The 15,462-nt window shown below is 37.7% G+C and overlaps 1 protein-coding gene across 3 annotated transcripts in view; it reads left to right on the top strand.

Moving 5' to 3' along the window:
• The window catches only part of Su(dx) (Suppressor of deltex), a 569,124-nt gene that overhangs the window by 11,714 nt on the left and 541,948 nt on the right, over window positions 1-15,462 (top strand). For all 3 annotated transcript variants that reach the window (XM_067138560.2, XM_067138561.2, XM_067138559.2), the window contains exon 2: window positions 11,338-11,463. In XM_067138560.2, the coding sequence (XP_066994661.1) occupies window positions 11,418-11,463 (46 nt within the window). In that variant the 5' untranslated portion in view covers window positions 11,338-11,417. The remainder of the gene's footprint in view (window positions 1-11,337; window positions 11,464-15,462) is intronic.

The raw sequence follows: 15,462 nt of genomic DNA, 5'->3' as shown, positions 1-15,462 counted from the left end.
TTGATACCTTAAGATATTAAACTGTAGATAATTTAGTGTATATTTAACTCTTCATGTAGGTGTATGTATGGCCGGACAGAATAGCAGGCTTCATAGCCTGAGTCCCGCCATATAAAACAAGACAATAAATAAATAAAATAAATAAATAAATAAATAAATAAATATTCTTTGTGAGAATTTCTAATTGAAGTATGGATCATTAAAGTGAACTATTAAGAGCTCTGTCCTTGTACTTATTTTGGCTTGTTACTTTGTCCAAATATTGTCAGATGCATTTTTTTAGTTTACTTCTATTATCATACTTATTTAGTCACCTGATGTATCTTACAAAATTATTTTATACGATTTTGAAAGAAGTTCAACCGTCAATATGGATCTAACATGAGATTCATAGTCTGAAATCAGCTGACATTATAATTTTGCATATAATAATATACAAAGCATGTAAAGTAGGATGTTGATAAACGGTTTTAAAAATCAGGTTGTGAGTTTCACAAATAGGAAAAGTCCTCTCAGTTGTAATTACTGTGTTGATGGGGTGAAAGTTCCTTTTGGGGATCATTGTAAGTATCTAGGTGTTAATATAAGGAAAGATCTTCATTGGGGTAATCACATAAATGGCATTGTAAATAAAGGGTACAGATCTCTGCACATGGTTCTGAGGGTGTTTAGGGGTTGTAGTAAGGATGTAAAGGAGAGTGCATATAAGTCTCTGGTAAGACCCCAACTAGAATATGGTTCCAGTGTATGGGACCCTCATCAGGATTACCTGATTCAAGAACTGGAAAAAATCGAAAGAAAAGCAGCTCGATTTGTTCTGGGTGATTTCCGACAAAAGAGTAGCGTTACAAAAATGTTGCAAAGTTTGGGTTGGGAAGAATCGAGAAAAAGAAGAAGAGCTGCTCGACTAAGTGGTATGTTCCGAGCTGTCAGCGGAGAGATGGCGTGGAATGACATTAGTAGACGAATAAGTTTGAATGGTGGTTATAAAAGTAGGAAAGATCACAATATGAAGATAAAGTTGGAATTCAAGAGGACAAACTGGGGCAAATATTCATTTATAGGAAGGGGAGTTAAGGATTGGAATAACTTACCAAGGGAGATGTTCAATAAATTTCCAGTTTCTTTGAAATCATTTAGGAAAAGGCTAGGAAAGCAACAGATAGGGAATCTGCCACCTGGACGACTGCCCTAAATGCAGATCAGTATTGATTGATTGATTGATTGATTGATTGATTGATTGATTGATTGATCTAGGGTTCAAAACACACACAACAGTATGTGAAGTCAAATCAAAATCTCTTTATTTGTAAATGAGGTGTCTACCTCGGTGGCAAATGGTACACTAAAATACATTATTGTCAAGCACTAAATATTAAATTAACAAGAATAAATTTTTCCTATAATACAATATTATACAATTTACACTAACAATTTTTTCTATTAAACACACAGCTCATCCTTAATAAATTTATATTGTTTACAAAATTCTACTTATAATATCTCCTGTACAACTTACAAATATAGTCAACTGATATACAGTATGTGGAAATACTTCAAATGATACTATACAACTGGTATAAGATTAAAATTTACATTGCATTTATTTACTGTTTTTTTTTTAACCCATTCTGGAACCTAAGTAGCATAACGACCTGCTGTGTCTTAACCAGAGCCCCTTTTGCCACCACTTTTCAGAGTTTCTGAAGGGCCTTCACAGCTACCGTAGAGGTCCCAGGGCCCTCGGAAGTCCCCACTGTACTTCACCCCTACAGGCAGTCCCCTACTTTGGCTCTCCAAACTTCTTAGACCAGGGGATGGAATTAATTTATTCACACACATTTTTTATTTACATTAACCTGCACTGGTCGAATGCCCTCGAACATTTCATTTATTTTCTCTGTTGCTGTTTATTCTCTTCTTGAATATCTGTACAGATTTTGGAAAAGGATCAAACACTACCCCTGGTAAACTGTTCCACTTCTTCACACCCTTCCCAGTGAATGAAAATTTACCCCAATCGCTTCTGTGGTCAGTCCTGCCGATATAATTATTTTCCAACTAAAGCTTCTCATGGATATCTCCCCATGCTTCTCCTGTATAGGCTCTATATAATCCTATAAGTCTAGTTTTCTCCCTTCTCTTACTTTAAGTTTCCCACCCAAGTTCCTTTAACATTTTTGATACACTACTCTTTCTCCTGAAATCCCCTGTTACAAATCTTGCTGCTTTCCTCTGCACACTATCTATTTCTTTTATTCGGTATTCTTGGTGAGGGTCCCAAACACTGTTTGCATATTCCAATAATGGACGAACCATACTTAAGTAACTTTTCTCTTTTAATTCTTTGTTGCATCCTTTAAGTAGCCTCATTATGACATGTAACGATCTGTATGCTTTCCCAACAATATCATCAACATGACCCTTCCAGTGCAAATTACTTTCAAATCTCACACCTAAGTGTTTGCACTTGCCATCTTTTGGGATAACTACCTCATCCAAAGTATATTCAAATTCAGTTTTAAAGCTCATGTTTATAAATGTTGTAACAGTTGATTTGCCCCCATTAACCTTCATATTATTCCCTTCAACCCATTGTTGGATACTCTCAAGGTCCCTTTGTTATTCTGAACAATCCTCAGTGTTATTTATTTCCCTATAAACTATTATGTCATCTGCATACAATCTTATTTTTGATGTTATATTGTTCCCTAAATCATTTACGTATATTAAGAAAAGTAACGGACCGATTATACTGCCCTGTGCAATTCCCTTCCAGACTTTCTCTTCCTGTGATATATTATTTCCTACTTTGACTTTCTGAACCCTTGAATTTAGAAATGTTTTTATCCAACGTGTAACCCTTACGTCCAATCCTATTCCCTCCAATTTCTTTAATAATATTCCATGTTCCACTCTATCAAAGGCTTTGGAAAGATCTATGGCTATGCAATCTAACTGACCTCCTGAATCCAATTGATCTGATACGTCCTGCTGAAATCCCACCAGTTGTGCCTCACAAGAAAATTTCTTTCTAAATCCATACTGGCTGCTCATGAACCAATTTTTATCATCACATATCCCTCTGATGTACTTTGATATTAAACTCTCCAGTATTTTACAAACTATACTCGTCAGGCTGATTGGTCTGTAGTTCTCTGGTTTTCTTTTATCGCCCTTTCCTTTATAAATTGGTATTATAGATTCCTTCCATTCCTTTGGTATTACACTATTATTTATGACATAATCAAAGAGAAATTTTAAATAAGGCACTATGTACCACCCCATTGTCTTTAACACCTCCCCAGTAATTTGTTCACTTCCTGCGGCTTTTCCTTGCTGAAGCAGTTGGATTTCTCTGAAAATATCTTCTTTTGTGAATGAGAAGCTTCTTGTTTCTCTCTGTCTCTCTCCCTCTCTATCTTCTGTTTCGATTTCCAACTCCTGACAATAGTCTACTGAATCTCTGAATTCCCTGCTAAATAGGTTTGCTTTTTCAGTAACTGTTAAATAGTGTTCACCCCCTTCTCCCACCATTGTAGGAATTTGGATTTCTTTTCCTTTTTGATTCCTGATATATGAATACATTTTCCTTTTGTGGTCATTACCCTCTTGAAGTATGCCATTCATATAATTCTCTTTTGCTTCCTTGTTCACTCTATTCAGTTCCCTCATTAGCTGTTTTCTAGTTTCTCTACTCCCCTGACCCTCTTTGATTTTCCTGTTTACTATTCTACATTTTCTTTTTAATTTTCTTATTTCCCTTGTATAATAAACAGGGTCTGAAGTCATTTTACCCTTCTTACCAGGTACAAATCTCTTCTCTCCTTCCCAAATGATTCCGTTAAATTTAGCCCAAAGTGTATTCACACTCCCTTCACTTATCCAACAACTGAATTGTGATTTAAGGAAAGTCCCCAATTCATCAACTTTAGTTTTTCGGTACAGTTTCTTGTCTTGTGTGACCCTCTTATTAAGCCTTTTTGGTACCAGTCCCACATCCATTATTACAACCTTATGGTCACCTATTCCTTCAATTACCTGAGTTTTATCAACAATTTCCCATGGTTTAACCAAGAATACATCTAGTAAGTTTTTGAGACGAGTCGGTTCTTGTACTACCTGTGTAAATCCTCCCTCCCAAATTAACTTATTTGCCAGTTTCTGTTCATGGGCTTCACTTGCAGCTCCATTCCATTCAACTTCAGGCAAGTTTAGATCTCCCCCAATTATTACCATATCAGTATTATTATTTTTATGAGTATAATCTATTATTTTCTCAAATATTTCCATGTCTCTTTCCTCTCTTCCAGGCCTGTATGTTTCTATAATTGCCACCTCCTTCATATTATGACAAACTAATTTTATCCCTAATATTCCATCCCTTTCATCAGTAAACCATTCATGTGAACAATAAGTTTCCTTCACCAGAATAAACACCCCCTCCCTTTTTATATCCTCGGTCTCTACGATAGACTGTGTACCCTTCTGGAAATACTTCTCTATTACCCACCCCTTCTCTCAACCATGATTCCACTCCTATCACCACATCAGTCTCATAAGATTCCATCAATGTACCGAATTTTAATTGTTTATTTACTACACTCTGACAGTTTACCAAGAGCAATCTCAGACCCCCTTCCTCCCTAAAACTTGACTGTTGCAATTGGGTAACTTGATATTCGTTACTTTTCTGAGTTTCATTTTCTAGTTGACTGAGCCAGCTTGAAGTACCGCTGGCTCTTTCTACTAGTTATCCTGGTCAGAATTATAACTCAAGGAAGTTGCCTTTTTTACAGTACATATCTTAAGATTAATAAAATCTAGAACAATATTTGCTATCTTGCTTTGTGTAACAGTGTGTCTCGAAACTGCTGCTATCCATTACCTGTGTATTACGAAAATGTTTACAAATTTTAACCATATCTGTATTAACTTTGTCCACTTCAATGTTCACACACGAGTCTCTAATCAAATCATGCCTCTGGGGCACGTTCACTACAAAGATGTTAGTGTGAGTCAGCTTACCTAGTTTATATTTAAGTTGAGAAATGACATTCTTATAGCGTCGTTGTGAGCTACGTCGTTCGTCCTGCCGATGATCACTACTGTATCACGACTTCCGAGATTTCTTGCTGCCTGTTCATTGTTTTCCAATACCTTCTTGATTGGGGCTCCAGGATAGATGACGGCTGATGCTGCAATATCTTCATTGTTCATTTTCTCCGCAATTCCCCTCGCCTGGCTATCACCAAATATAAGAATGTTCGACACTTTCGCCGGTGCACTGTGTGGGATTTTAGGCCTAACTTTGCCGCTTCTCATAACGGATTTTGCGCTAGACTGCTTCCCATATGGATAAGTCCTTGCGTATCGCTTACTTCCCTCAGGGCTGAAAATCTATTTTTGGTGTCAATTACGAAGTTTTCCTGTAACTGTACACTTTTTCTCCTAGAATCTGAAGCAACTTGACACCATGCGCTAGAATTCACGGAGCCACCTGTGTTCTGAGTATTTACTGGTACCGGTACTTTTGATTCCAGTAAACGTACCTTCTCCTTTAAAATCTCATTCTCCACTTTTAATGCTTCTAAATCCTGTTGCAATAAAGAGAGAATTACAAGTAAATTATCATTACCTCCATCCTCCAAGGAATGAGACGCCAGCAATTCGTTGTCCGTTGTAGACCTAGGTTTGTTACCGCTATTCAAATTGCTCTTGCCACAGCTCACACAGGTCCAATTATCTTCATTCTTAGCGAAACCAGCACTGCATATACACTCAATGGTACCAAATTAAACACTTTTCACACTGGATACCATTCTTCACTCGCTTCTTATTTACACCACACTTATTCCCGATTATTTTGCAAGAGAACTGGGAGCTATCTTCACTTACATCCTTCGCTGACGCCATCATGAAATTAACATGTCTGTTTGTTAACACCATTTTCCAAAAATGAACACGGTGCCATGCTACCCAATACTCACTACATACAGTTACGTGTGGAATGTCTGTCATTTGTTTATTTCTTGCAGAGGACGTAGTTGGGTGGTCGACTATGCTGCCAACCTGTTTACTTAGGAACTAAGATCATTTTTGCAGCTGAAATAATTTATCATTCTGGCTAGTGACAAAACCATTGGAATGTGGCCAAGCAAACAAGGGCAATAACAGCGCTATTTCGCCTAGGGCAGTAGTAGAGCAGTCTATGTGGGCGAGTGCAGTGCGTTTGTTTTGGCACGTTCCCACGAATATTTTCTGTTCTGTATTCCACGTTGTTTCCTTTACGCATATTCTATTTATTTGTGCTTTTATTCTGCCAGGGTTGGTATCGCAATGTAATTATCAGCGTTGATGTCAATAATGTCGCATTCTTTTCACGTTGGCCAGTAGGATTGCAAGTAGCTACTTTAGCAGTGGACAACGGCGGGTGCTGCTCTTTAATAGCTTATAAAAGGAAATGTACTTCTGGGGGCAGAAAGGTGGGTTCCTAGACATCACAACAAACACATCTCTCCTCTGTAAGGCATTCCAAGTAAGATTTGCTTAATTTCGACTACCTTATAACGTTACAAGCGTTGGGTAGCATGCTGTCTACTTTTGCCACTTTTTCTGCCTTTATCAACAAAATAATGAGAAGAACTGCATTTGAATCCTTTGTAGTCACCGTAACACTGGAACTGGCATAGTTGCAACTCAGATGTCGTCTTTTCCTTCATGAAATTCACTGTTGGATTCATGATCACCGATTATCACAATATCCAGGTCAGCATCTGAATCGTGAAATTCATCATCGTATAACATTTCAATCAATCAGTCACTACTGATCTGCATTTAGGGCAGTCGCCCAGGTGACAGATTCCCTATTTGTTGTTTCCTAGCCTTCTCTTAAATGATTGCAAAGAAAGTGGAAATTTATTGAAAATCTTCCTTGGTAAGTTATTCCAATCCCTAACTCCCCTTTCTATAAACTAATGTTTACCCCAGTTTGTCCTCTTGAATTCCAGCTTTGTCTTCATATTGTGATCTTTCCTACTCGTAAAGACATCACTCAGACTTATTCGTCTACTGATGTCGTTCCACTCCATCTCTCCACCGACAGCTCGGAACATACCACTTACAAGTTATTATCCTCTTGATTTTTCCATATTGAATGTTATTATACAAGAATAACAAAGGTATTTTTATTGGTCCACCTATTCAATACTATCCACTGTTATGTGGGTACATTTATAAACATAAAGCTAAAACTAGTATACAAAGTCATGAAAATATGACAACACTAAATTAAAACTGTGATAACATATTAACTATCTCAACATCAGTCTAAAACCATGCATCTGAAACTAAAACTAGGTCTTCATCTTTCTAGAACATGTGAAACTTGTATATTCTCGAATATGTAATTCCAAGATAGTCTCAAAAGATCTTGCCCAAAGTTAAAGTTTGTGAAATCAAACTGAAAAAATTTGTACAAGAATATAAATTTTGAGAGAGTTGTGAAATACGTAGTTGGTGCTTCGTAAATAATAGAACGGGTGAGTATGCAAAGCTGGAATTACTGCTGAGAATGTCATAAAGGCGAACTGTAGATGACAATGTCTCTAATGACAAACTTTGCATACTCAGACAGTTGTTAATCTATTATGTTATCACAGTTTTAATTTAGTGTTGTCCATATTTTAATGACTTTGTATACTAGTTTTAGCTTTACAATGGTAATTATCCAGTTTCTTGTTTCATATTACTATTTAATATTTAAGTTTAACATTTTAAGATTGACTAAAGGCTGAAGATGCCCTCTAGAAAGGGCGAAACATGTACTGTCAAGCTCTATAGCTGTTTATAAATGTAACCACATAACAGCGAATAGTATTGAATAGGTGGACCAATAAAAATACCTTTGTTATCCTTGTACATACCACTTAGTCGAGCAGCAGTTCTTGTTTTAGCGACGTGCTTCCTTTAGTTTTATGTTACTGTATTTGATTTCGTCAAATGTCAATATGTATTATAATACTTGATTTCAACATATTTTTGTATTTTTAGTTAGCGTGAAAGCTTCTTTCTTCACTTTGTGTTGTAGGACATATATTGTATTGTAGATGTTGACACTTGATGTGTGCTATTCGGCAGCACGTCGAGCACAGTGCTCGACTTTCATATACCGTATTTTATGGTCAATTCAGTCTTAGCATAAACTATAAGCTTTGTGTATATATTGACGAAGTCCCGCACTAAACACCGGACAACTACCTGATTTCAACATAAGTGTTCATATTACTTCAAGAAATTCATACTATTATACCACCGGTAGACGAACACAGCTGATCATATAACATAGTCGCATATACAACATGCCGCAAGAATTAATCTGTACTTCAAAATGTTTTATTCATCTAGCCATAAGTTTTAATGTGGAACAGTGTACTTTTCACAGTTCAAGAATATTGTATATTCAACATATATATCACCTGTGCACATAATAGTAGTGCAGAGTTTTAACTCTCATACCGATTAACATAGACGAAGATAAGACGAAAAACATTTGATAACGTTTTTATCCATACTATGTGACACCTTTATAATTTAAAAAAAAGTATTTTAACATACATCATTCATGTACATACAGTAATGTTAACTTTTTAATTATTATATCAGTTATTGTAGACGATTATTTAAACTAGATCAATTGTAATGACTATGTTTTCACCCATATCATGTGACATTCTTATTGTGATGTTTTAATTGTATGTTATGATTGTCAGCTGAGGATGACCTTCACAAGGTCGAAACCGGTACTGTAGAACAATAATATATAAATATATGTATTGATTAGGTGGAAGCATCAAATCTTCATATTTACTTAATCCCATAATTGCTCAGTACTGCTAAAATCTTTTCCTTTGAATCCCATAATCGCTCTGTACTGCTAAAATCTTTGGTAATCTGTCATATGCCTTCTCTAGATCTGTGTAGCAGGACTTGAGGGAAATAAAATATCTCTTGTGGACCAAACACACACCCCCTATGGGTGGGGGAGGCAGACGAATTCACCCATGGTATCCCCTGCCTGTTGAAAGAGGCGACCAAAGGAAAGTCCCTGTGGTTAGTCCACTTATGTGAGGAGCGCCATAGGTTTGCGTTGCTTGCAAATAGTGTCGCAATGTGCGAAACACCATAGGTCTGTGTTACATGTGCGCATTACACTACCTGTAAATAGTACCATAATGTGTGGAATACCGCGAGTCTTCGCTACTTTTGATTAGTACCGGAACATTACACATAGCATGGTTCTACTTTCCTAGCTATAAATACCATTATGAGGGGCTGATGACCTGGATTTTGGACCCATTTTGACTATAAGCATAATCGATTCAGATCGTGCTATAGAAGCTATCCTATAGTCATTAATACTATTGTTTTGTGCCAGCTTCTGTGCATGTGAGGCACTTTGGGTCAGATCCATTGATCGTTTTAAATTCACATCCATCCATTCATGCTTCGTCCTTATGCTTTGAATTCTGGTCAGTCGAGGATTTTGGACTTTTAAGTTGTCGTTTCATTTCGTCTCATTTTGTACCATTAGGGGCCGATGACCTTGATGTTAGGCCCCTTTAAACAACAAACATCAATCATCAGTCTCTAGATGTATAAAAATTAACTATTACTGTTCCTCTCACAGCATTTTTCAGTTACTTGGTACATACTGAAAATTTGGTCTGAAACCACACTAGGGTAGTTTACATCCAACTTTCAACCACTGATCCTTTCCAAAACACCAGTGAACACCTGGCCTGGTGTACTGATCAATGAAATACCTCGATAGTTCCAATCCATCCTATACCCTTGCTTATAGATAGGTGCAATTACTGCTTTCATCCTCAAGAACATCCCATGATAATTTATTAATCTATGAAGCCATTTCATCCTTGATTTCCCTCTACATTTTACCATTTTAGGTCTAAATTCCGTCTATTCCTGCTCCTTTGACATTGTAGCTTAAATACCATCCTTTCCACTTCTTTGAGTGTAATGTTACTGCCATCATTGTTCTTCTCTCCATGAACAAGATTGTGCATGACTTCCCACAAATATTTCCTTTTACATTAAGAATATTTTCAAAATATTCCTTCCATCTGTCCAGTGATTCCTTGTGTTTTACAATGAGCTCATCTGATTTGCCCAAAACACTGTTTATTTCCTTTTTCCCTTCTTTTACTATTGTTTTCCTGCTTCTTGACCAGACCTTTCCAAGTTAATACTGAAATCTTGCCTTGACCACTGTTTCGATTCTACTATGCTTAGCTTTGCTCCCTTTCTTTCATCCACATACAGTATCCTATCTCCATCAGATTTGGTTTGGAGCCATTTTGATCTGCCTTCTTTTTAATTTTACATAATCATTCTACCAAGTTATTTACTTTTATTCACCTTTACACACAATTTTCCTAGGTATTGCCTTGCTGTTTGTATACAGCATCCCTGTATGCCACCCATTCTCTTTCTCTGTCATGAACCTGGGGACTGTCCATTTTTTGGAATGTTTCACTTACTGCTGTATGATTTCCTCATTCTCACGATTCTCTACCCTTATTCGTCTGCAGACAGATTTCACTTTCTCTATCCTAGGCCTAGAGATACTTTTCATTTTTACAGTAGGCCTGTGTGAAGGTGACGTCCCATCCCATAGTAATCTTCTCCAGAAGATCAGCTTTGACTAATTTCAATTCAGTAAAATATCCTGAATAATAAATTTTAATCTTATACCAGTTGTACAGTATCATTCGAAGTAATTCCACATACTGTGTATCAGATGACTATATTTGTAAGTAGTACAGGAGATATTATAAGTAGAATTTTGTAAACAATGTAAATTTATTAAGGATGAGCTGTGTGTTTAATATAAAAAATTGTTGGCGTAAATTATATAATATTGTATTATAGGAAAATTTTCTTCTCTTGTTAATTTAATATTTAGTGCTTGACAATAATGTATTTTAGTGTACCATTTGCCACCGAGGTAGACACCTCATTTGCAAATAAAAAGATTTTGATTTGATTTTGAATTGCGTTGTATTGACTAAACGTTACCGAAGTGACAAGCGAGCATGTGGTTTTTAGTGTGTAGCACTCCAGTATTAGTTCAAGTCCCATCTGTACATAGCTTTTTATTAATTTTGAGGAACATACAATACTGTGCACTCGTCCTTGTTTTTTAGTGACATGCAAATACTGTGTATGAAGCTTTTCTAAGCATGATCAGCTTTTAAGTTCAGTGTAATACATGTTCTTGTGTCATCATTTACAGAAATATTTTTGTGTTGTTCTCAGGTACCATGGTTTTCATATTCACTTAGTCACTACATGCCATCAAGGTATCTGCATTTCAGATTTATAAGATCAAATTGAGAATGTCTGAAGCAGCATCTCCTGGTTTCTATCAGTTAAGTGTAACAAGTAAGTACTTAAATAGAATTATAATTTTGTCTGTTCACTTCAAACTTTTGCCTCATACTTTGTGGAATTAGGTATACAAAAATTGAAAGTAAGTTCAGTTTTTATCAGTTTCTTTGTTACAAAATCACAGGAGAAGAACCTTAACAGTATTTCTGGGAACTTTATATTAAAGTTCAAGGATATAGGCCAATTATGTTATTTGATTAGTATACAGTGGTGTAGTTTGGTCTGGCCGGTCCATTCCACTACTGTAACAGAGTAGACCATACAGCAAGTTAGCCATGCGGTTACAGGTGCGCAACTGAGAACTAGCATTCGGGAGATAGTGGGTTCGAACTTCACTGTCGGCAACCCTGAAGATGGTTTTCCGTGGTTTCCCATTTTCACACCAGGCTGTACCTTATTAAGACCATGGCAACTTGTTTCCCAGTCCTAGTCTGTTCTATCTCATTGTCGCCATAAGACCTGTCTGTGTTATGGAGACAAAACCAATAATAAAAATATGTTGATGTACTACCAACTACATAAATAGAATTATAATTTTGTCTGTACACTTCAAATTTTTGCTTCATAGTTTGAAGGAAGCTTGTCCTTGATCCATTTCTTTTTTCTAATGATTGTTTTTACAAGACTGTAAAAGAGCCCATGTTCTCTCAGAAACAATTGAACCTGTGTATAATATTTGTTTCGGTATCCACAGTGTTTGTATGTAGAGGAGACGTTGTACAACATGGAATTTGTTCTGCCCATCTGACCACTTCCGCAGCTATCTTGGACACTACCACTGATCCACAGAGGGCATTAACAATGACATTGCATAGTAGCTGAATATTTTCTATTTTATTGTAATTATCACAAACAAGACATAACGGAGTAGTTTGAACTTCGGTGTTCATAATCATGAAACGCTAGTGCTTAGCACTTTGTTGCTGTGTAGTGCCATACAGGTTTGTGAAATTGTGCAGAAACGAGTGCTCAGACACGATTCCAGACACCGCTCGCGCACAACACAACGTGTGAGTCAAGCTAAACATTTAAACTCTGATGCAATTGTGCTGACAATAATGAAGACTTACCATTTAAATAAACAGGTCAATTACATCCTGCTACCGTATGAGACAGTAAACTGTACTACCTGCGACTGTCTGGCTGAGGGTTGGGTGGCTGTTCCAAACCTCACAAACTAAGGGAGAACCAATGGCTATGGGCAGAGGACTTCACCTTTAGGGGGCTTGTTGAAGCCATTGTGTAGGAAATGACACACAAATTTAACTGGAAGCTGCTGCCTTGCAGATGTGGCAGAGGACTGCTAAAGGATAAGGGAGATAACCCTGACAGAAAATCTTCTCTAACGTTAGGCCTAGCAAGTCAGTTGGAGAGTAATTGGAATTGCTTTGAACACTTATACGAGCCTTGGATCACAAACAAAGAACTTGGAGTAGACAACAGCACCTGCAGACCCACTCCAGGTATGATGGCTTACAGCCTGATGATAGGCCAAGCCTTGCGATTGTGCAACAACCCCAGGGAAGAAGACACGCTCGAATAGGAACAATCAATGTACTGAGTTTTACTGGAAAATGTGAAGAGTTAGTGGATAACATGGAGAGAAGGTAAATATCAGTCCTAGGACTGAGTGAAACTAAATGGAAAGGTAAAGGGAAGAAAGAGTTGAAGAAAAACTATACCCTCTACTGGAATGGTAACAACAGAGACATGACAAATGGAGTAGTATTGATATTGTCTAAAGAGTTAGATGGTACTACAGAGATCCAGTACATCAATGAGAGGATTATAAAGGATACAGTTCACCTTGGGAAAGAGAAGCTGACACTGGTGCAAGTGTATGCCCCTCAGACAGGTTGCAATCAAGATTAAAAGAACACGTTTCTCGAAGACCTAGAAGAGATCATCAGTGAAGAAAGGGCAATCATCATCGGGGACCTCAATGCACAGCTCAGCTGAGAAGGTGATGGGACCACATGGCTATGGGAGAAGGAATTCAGAAGGTGAACATCTCCTAGACTTCTGCATAAGAAACAGTTTGGTAGTAAAAAACAGTTGGTTCAACAAAAGAGTCAGTCACAAGATTACTCGTTACATCTGGGATGGAAAGAGCAAGACGGCCATCCACTATGTCATTACAGATAAAGAAAGAAGTAGACTTGTGACTGATGTCAAGGTGATTCTAAGTGAGAACCTCAATAGTGACCACCATTTATTACTAGCAGATCTGAAAGATATTAATGTACCAAAGATTACAACCAGGAAATTACCTAAGTTTAAGGTGTGGGAACTGCAACAGATTGGAAAAAGGACAGACTATCAGGACCGTATAAGAGGACAACTGCCTACGGAAGAAGTGGAGGTTGGTGAGGTAGAGTGGACAAGATTTAAAAACACCTTGATGAAAGAAGCAATAGAGGTTTGTGAGAAGACAAGTGCGAGAGTAAGGAAAAAAGACACCCTGGTGGAATGAGAGAGTAAGATCCTCAATAAAGGAAAGGAGCATGGCTTAGAAAGAATGAGATAGAGAGAAATCCAAGACAGAACAGGTAAGGGATGACGGGAAGATCAGATACCTTGAGCAAGTTTTCCAACCCAAAAAAATTGAGAGTTAAAAGATGGTTCATGTTTGTGGGTTACTGTAGTCACGTCCTAGTTCGTGAAACATGGGCAACGGCTGAGTGGCCTAGTAAGTGGTCCTTAGAGTCGGGATACCAGTTGCTATGGAATGGGAGTGGGCATCTCTGACATATTCTGAGTTATGGCCCTCCTTGTGCTCAGGCGGCTAGGACTATACAATTCACCGGTGGTCCATAACCCGATAGAGGAGAGATCCTCACTTGGATTATGTGCAAGTAGGGTAGCATCCTGCTTCATGAATTTACCGAGCTCAGAACATTTTAAGCAAGCCTCGGACCTATGGAAGTAATGGAGTCCCACTCCCATTTGACAGGCGAGGGACTCCTCGGAAACAACTTGGCGAACAAAATGGAATTCTATGGGAGCTATCAATATTAATGGGGCGTATGGGAGAAAGAAGGTAGAACTGGCTGAGTCAGCAAAGAGGATGCATCTGGATGTGCTAGGAGTAAGTGATATTCGGGTAAGGGAAGATAATGAGGAAGAGATAAGAGATTATAAAGCGTGCTTGACGGGTGTTAGAAAGGGAAGGGCAGAGTCTGGGGTAGGGCTCTTTATCAGGAATACCATTGCACGCAACATAGTTTATGTTAGGCACGTAAATGAGTAAATGATGTGGATAGATTTGTCAGTTGGAGGAATTAGGACTAGAATTGTGTCCGTGTATTCACCATGTGAGGGTGCAGATGAGGATGAAGTTGACAAGTTTTATGAAGCATTGAGTGACATCGTGGTCAGGGTCAACAGCAAGGATAGAATAGTGCTAATGGGCGATTTCAGTGTGAGAATTGGGAATAGAACTGAAGGATACGAAAAGGTGATTGGTAAATGTGGGGAAGATATGGAAGCTAATGGGAATGGGAAGCGTTTGCTGGACTTCTGTGCTAGTATGGGTTTAGCTGTTATGAATACATTCTTCAAGCATAAGGCTATTCACCGCTACACATGGGAGGCTAGGGGTACCAGATCCATAATAGACTATATCTTAACAGACTTTGAATTCAGGAAATCTGTTAGGAATGTACGAGTTTTTTGCGGATTTTTCGATGATACAGACCACTAAGTATCTGTAGGCCTAGGGTAGAGGAATTGAAATCTATCTGCAAACGAATAAGGGTAGAAAATCTCCAGGACGAGGAAATTAAACAGAAGTACATGGATATGATTAGTGAGAAGTTTCGAACTGTAGACAGTAAGCAGGTTCAGGATATAGAAAGTGAATGGGTGGCATACAGGGATGCTGTAGTAGAAACAGCAAGGGAATGCCTAGGAACAAGTGTGTGTAAAGACAGGAAAAGGCGAACATCTTGGTGGAATGATGAAGTGAGAGCAGCCTGTAAACGTAAAAAGAAG

Source organism: Anabrus simplex, chromosome 1 (assembly GCF_040414725.1).
Source record: "Anabrus simplex isolate iqAnaSimp1 chromosome 1, ASM4041472v1, whole genome shotgun sequence".
NCBI classification, from domain to species: Eukaryota; Metazoa; Arthropoda; class Insecta; order Orthoptera; family Tettigoniidae; genus Anabrus; species Anabrus simplex.
The sequence above is the reverse complement of the archived record's forward strand: the minus strand, read 5'-3'. Positions and strand labels throughout refer to the sequence as shown.